Source organism: Myotis brandtii, unplaced genomic scaffold, assembly GCF_000412655.1.
Source record: "Myotis brandtii unplaced genomic scaffold, ASM41265v1 scaffold691, whole genome shotgun sequence".
Taxonomy (NCBI): domain Eukaryota; kingdom Metazoa; phylum Chordata; class Mammalia; order Chiroptera; family Vespertilionidae; genus Myotis; species Myotis brandtii.
Genome location: NW_005370704.1, coordinates 1,222,321 through 1,228,191, shown reverse-complemented (window position 1 = coordinate 1,228,191; position 5,871 = coordinate 1,222,321). Strand labels below are relative to the sequence as shown.

General features: G+C 65.6%; 1 protein-coding gene across 1 annotated transcript in view; it reads right to left on the bottom strand.

Annotated features, from left to right (window-relative positions):
- The window catches only part of CACNA1B (calcium channel, voltage-dependent, N type, alpha 1B subunit), a gene marked incomplete at its 3' end in the record, with an annotated part of 138,429 nt that overhangs the window by 64,844 nt on the left and 67,714 nt on the right, over positions 1 to 5,871 (bottom strand). Inside the window, exons 19-20 of the mRNA XM_014529697.1 lie at positions 2,890 to 2,949; positions 7 to 83 (exon numbers count right to left, since the gene is read on the bottom strand). Of these exons, the coding sequence (XP_014385183.1) occupies positions 7 to 83; positions 2,890 to 2,949 (137 nt within the window). The remainder of the gene's footprint in view (positions 1 to 6; positions 84 to 2,889; positions 2,950 to 5,871) is intronic.

The window sequence follows — 5,871 nt, the reverse complement described above, 5'->3', positions numbered from 1 at the left end:
CCTCGCAGCTGGCGCGAAGGTTCTGCAGGCGCAGCTGGCTGGTCCGCTGCTCCCACACTGAGCGCGCCTTGGCGTTCTGCTGCCTGCGGGGAGAGGGGGGTGAGCACCCTTGCACCCCCGCTTGTCCGCCGGCAGGGGAAGCCACAGATGACACAGCGATGGAGGATGGCAGAGTGGGTGCGGGGAGCGGGAGGGAGGGCGAGGGCACAGGAGCCCTGAGGAGCCCTGGCCGTCAGTGCAGGAGGGCAGGTGGGGGGACCCAGGGTCAGAGAATTCACCCGGTGGCCCCGACCCACAGACTGTGGGTGCACCAGCCTGGGGGGAAGGGCTCAGGCCACTCCTGAGCAGGTGGACATTGGCCTGAGACCACGAGGCGAGGGCAGTGGGAATGATGGGCACTAGCGTGAGGTGGTGGATCGACGTCCGGGACAGGTGGGCCGCTGGCCAGGCCAGATGGCGGGGCTGCATCCAGGCGGGCAGGGGCAGCACCTCCCCTCCATTCCAGGAGATGCTGAGTGGGGGCCAGGAGGGGGCAGGTGGCCCGATCAGGACGCCCGCTGCTCAGCTCAAGACCAACCGGCTGCTCCCAGGAGGCACTGCCTGCATGGCCACCAATGCCCTGCACCCTCCTGGCTCCACGCAGAGCGCCCCTCCCCGGGATGGGCCCGAGCGGCCTGTGGTCCCAGCTCAGCCCTCGCTGGACGGGCTACCAAAGGCCTGAGCTCCACCGCCTCGGTCACGGCTGGGGCTCCGCTGCCCCGGGCACAGGAGGCCTCTGCAGGCCGCTCTTTGCTGAGTAAACCCGCACCTCTCCCGCCCCTGCTCCCCCCACAAAGACGGCCCAGCCCACATGGCCTCTGAGCTCAGTCTCGCTCCTCCTGCCCTGAGGTGGCCCGGCCACCGTGGTGGTGGCCCCCGCAGCCTGAGGCCGATGGGACTGGGCGTGTGTGTCCATCAGCAGCCACACTGTGCTCTGGGCTCTGGTGCGCCCCTCAGCTCCCCTCCCAACTACCTCGGTCAGGCTATCCCACTCCACCGGTGAGGACCCAGCCAGAGGGCACAGCCCACAGGGTCCCACAGCGAGTCGCGGACGGAGCCAGGATCGGACACATGCGAGGATCAAGAGGAAAGGGGATCTAGACAAAATGGGGGGCCTCGGCCCAACCCCAACCGCACTGACCACACCTAGGGCCACAGCCTGAGGGGCCCTGGCCAGCCCACCACAAGCTCGGGGCCCTGGGCACTGGCCCCACGGTGACTGCAGAGAGGTGGTGGCTGTCCGGACTGAAGGCCAAGACCAGGCCCCCGTGCGTGCGTGCGGGACCGTTTCCAGGGCAGAGAGCACAGTGCCTGCCCCTCACCTGGGGCCTGACGGGGGAGGCGGAGCAATGTAGGGGTACGTGTTGACCTCTCTGGCCACCTGTGGATGCACCCTTCACCTGCCGCCCCACCTGCCCTGCCCTCTGACCTGGGAACCAGGCTGCCCTGCCCCTGGTCACCTTGCGACAAGCCCACCTTCTCTTCCTTTAGCTCCAACCTTGAGCCACACGGGACCTGCCCCCCACCCGCCCGCCACACAGAGCTCGGGGGATTCTGAAAAATTCAGACCCGTGTGATGGAGGGCCGCCATGCGGGGCGTGCCTCCTGGCAGGTGGGACTGGCTGTGCCCCCCACTTCTGCGGCCTGTCCCCCAGGATCCAGCTTGAGGTGGACTGATTGGGCCGACTATAGGACACCAGGGGGCGCCAGGCCCCCCTCACAGCTACCTGGGGAGCCAGGCCCTGCCCTGCTGGCCCTGTTCCTGCCGGTCTCTGCCTCTAGCTCCAGGCCACCCACTGTCCGCGGTGCCACCCTGCAGCCACGCCACCGCCCTCCTCTCAGGAGAGTCTGTGTGCGGCCTCTCCTCCCTCTAGCGCCTGTCAGCAGCTGCACCCCGCACCCATGCTGCCCCCTCTGCATCCTGCCCGAGTTCACAGGCCACGCAGGAACGGGAAAGCAGGGCCGGCTGCCCTCTGACCTGCAGGCCCGTGTGCGAGAGTCCAGCCCCGGCCAAGTCCTGCCTGGAAAGGGCTCTTTAGGGCTCACACGGAGGAGCGGCTCCCCAACGTCCTGGTGGCCTTGCAGGCACAGCCCGCCCCAGACGCTGTGCCGGCCTCTGTGCTGGGGACCCTGCTTTGCAGTTTCTGGGCTGGGAGCGCGCGGCGGCCCCAGTGTGCCACCTGCACCCCTGTCCCCTCACTGCTCTCCACTGCGAGCCAGCCAGCGGGACCCACTCTCCTACCCGCGGGACATCAGCCTGCAGCCTGCGTGCTCGTGGGAGACAGCCCGGTGGTGCTGGCTGGGCAGGGAGCGGGGTTCAGGGCCCGCAGCAGTTCCTACCGCCGGAGGCGGAGGAGGCACCTGGCCGCCTCTGTGCAGGTGGCGTGACTGTACTGGCAACTCCAGACCCCTCACTGCATGGCCTGACCCCACCCTAAGGAGGCGGCCCGGGGGTGACCCCCAGCCCACCGCCTGGTCTCCATGGCTCTCCCTCGGCTCCGGCCGGTCCCAGGTGAGCCTCACAGCTGGAGGCAGCCCCGCTCTTGCTACAAGGACGTGGGAGGACCCACGAGTGTCCCCGTGAGCACGGACGGAACTCGACCTCGTGGGACAAGGAGCCCGAGACCCTGAGTGACGGCACACGGACAGACAGCAGACAAGAGGACAGACACCGGGAGGGGCGGAGGAGGGGCGGGATGGGGCATCAGGAAGCGTGCCCACTGTCCCGCCAGGCTGCAGGCGGCTGCGGAGCTGCCCCCAAAGCGGATGACCAAGGGGAGCAGAGTTGGGGGGCAGGCATTGGCGTGTGGTTATCATGAAGCCGGGCAGGGTCGTGGCAGAGCGACTCACGAGTTCACGCTGGAGACAGATGAGCTGCGAGACACAGCACCCCGCGTGTGCCTTACAAAACTGCACATGCAAGAGACAGAACAGAACAAGGTGAGGGGCCAGAGCGCCTAAGACACGGACACACGCGTGAGCGCATCGGTCAGCAGGCTGCGGTGCGCATCCAGGCAGGAGGCCAGGCACACTTCCGTCAGAGGTCACCGCGACCTTGGGGTAAAAGAGAAGTTGAGAGAGAGCATCCGGCAGATCCGCGAGGCTCAGTGCAAGCCCGTGGTGGCTGGACGATGAGAAGCCTTCCCGCGGGGCCGCCTGGCACCCCCGCCCCTGGCACCCCCGCCCTGTAAGAGCAGAGTCTCCCCTCCAGCTGTGGCCGCTGGCAGGGCTGGTGCACCTGCCTTCAGAGGGAGCAGAGCGGTGGTCATAGGCCTGACTATGGGGTCTCCGGGCCCTGTGCCCGCCGTCCAGGCACCCCACCCCAGGCCCTCAGCCCAGCTCTAAGTCACCCTGACCCTTCCCTTCCGGGGCCAACAGCTCCATCCCAGCCCCTGCCCTTGGGTGTGACTCCAGCCATTTCCGAGTGCCTTTCTGGAAGCTTCCCTAAGCCAATAGGAAAACCAACATCTCCTTCCCCCGTCGCCCTGCAGGGTGGCTCCCAGGAGGCCCGGGGCTCCTCCCTCCTGAAGCCGAGTCCACAGACGTGTGTGTGAGGAGCTCACAGCAATCACCTGCCGCCAGGCCCTGGGTGCACACGGTGTGTGTGCGAGCAAGTGTGCGAATCAGTGTGACCGCGTGTGTGAGTTTGTGAATGAGTATGTGAGTGGGTGTGAGAGCATGAGGGCGTGAAAGAGTGGTATGGGGGGCATAAATGTGAACGTGTGTGTGTGAATGAGTCGTGTGTGGAAATAACTGTGAACGTGTGAGCGTGTGGGGTGGGAATGAGTGGTGAGTGTGGGTAAATGTGAGCGTGTGTGTGAGTGTGTGAGTGTGTGAGCACAGGGGTGGGAATGAGTGGTGAGTGTGGGTAAATGTGAGCGTGTGTGTGTGAGTGGGAGCGTGTGTGACATGGGGGGGGGAATGAGTGGTGAGCGTGGGTAAATGTGAGCGTGTGTGTGTGAGTGGGAGCGTGTGTGACATGGGGGGGGGAATGAGTGGTGAGCGTGGGTAAATGTGAGCGTGTGTGTGTGAGTGGGAGCGTGTGTGACATGGGGGGGGGAATGAGTGGTGAGCGTGGGTAAATGTGAGCGTGTGTGTGTGAGTGGGAGCGTGTGTGACATGGGGGGGGGAATGAGTGGTGAGCGTGGGTAAATGTGAGCGTGTGTGTGTGAGTGGGAGCGTGTGTGACATGGGGGGGGGAATGAGTGGTGAGCGTGGGTAAATGTGAGCGTGTGTGTGTGAGTGGGAGCGTGTGTGACATGGGGGGGGGAATGAGTGGTGAGCGTGGGTAAATGTGAGCGTGTGTGTGTGAGTGGGAGCGTGTGTGACATGGGGGGGGGAATGAGTGGTGAGTGTGGGTAAATGTGAGCATGTGAGCGTGTGAGTGTGAGCGTGTGGGTGTGTGAGTGTGAGCGTGGGGGTGGGAATGAGTGGTGAGTGTGGGTAAATGTGAGCGTGTGTGTGTGAGTGTGAGCATGGGGGTGGGAATGAGGGGTGAGTGTGGGTAAATGTGAGCGCGTGTGTGTGTGTGTGAGCGTGGGGATGGGAATGAGTGGTGAGCGGGGGTAAATGTGAGCGTGTGTGTGTGAGTGTGAGCATGGGGGTGGGAATGAGGGGTGAGTGTGGGTAAATGTGAGCGCGTGTGTGTGTGTGTGAGCGTGGGGATGGGAATGAGTGGTGAGCGGGGGTAAATGTGAGCGTGTGTGTGTGAGTGTGAGCATGGGGGTGGGAATGAGGGGTGAGTGTGGGTAAATGTGAGCGCGTGTGTGTGTGTGTGAGCGTGGGGGAGGGAATGAGTGGTGAGTGTGGGTAAGTGTGAGCGAGTGGGGGGAGAACATGTGCCAGGCATGTGGGCAGCGGTGGTCAGAGCCCAGGGACGATGAGGTGGCAGCACAGGGAGCCACATCACCTCAACCTTCACATCTCCTCCCTCCCAGGAGCCTGAAGTGACCATCACCTGAGGCCAGACCCTCACAGCCCCAGCCGAGCTGTGGGGACACAGGTCCTTCCGAGGGACCCAGCAGAGCCGTCCCCTCGGCACCGTCCGTGCACAGCTGCACGCGCTGAGGGAGCCTCTGGGACACGGACACTAATGGTCCCTCAGCAGCAAGTCCTCCCAGGTCAGGCCCACGGCACAGCTGCGGACTGGGTCCGGGGGGCCCCTCTGTGCCCGCTCTCACCCACCCAGCAGCTGGCCATGGACGTGGCCCCGGGGAGAGCAGGCGCTGCCCATCCAACTGACAGACTCACCTGGGGAACAGGAAACGTGGGGGAAGGGCAGGCGACAGACAGACGCCAGGAGCTCTGAGCCAGGAGCCAGGGCCTCACGCTGCTCTCAGCTGCCTGGCGGCCTCATCAGACCCACTGTGTGTCCACAGAGGGGGCGGAGGACCTGCCACCCAGGACCAAGCCCAGATCTGCTCCCAGGACAGCCTGCAGGCCCCACAGGGAACATGGGGACCCAGGCCTGCCCACGCCCAGCAGCTGTGACAGGTGAGCTCGGACCCTGGGAGGCAGGTCCGCGCCTTGTTCCCAACAACGGGCTCCCCGGGAGGGAGCAGAGGAGGCGGAAGAGCGTCCGCACCTCCTTCTCGGTGGCCTGACGTGAGGCCCCAGCACCTGCACTCCGAGGTTCTGCCCCAGATGGAGCGGCCCTGCCTCACCTCCAAGGAGCCAGCCTGGCGGGTGGCAGGGCCCCGGGTGGAGCCCTCACCTCCAGCCCCGCAGAAGACGTGCTCCGCCCCCCGCCTCCCCCGGCCGTGTGAGCAAGCAGAAGGCTCGGCTGACCCTCGCCAGCAGACCTCAGCAGCCCACTGGGGAGAGGGCCGGGAG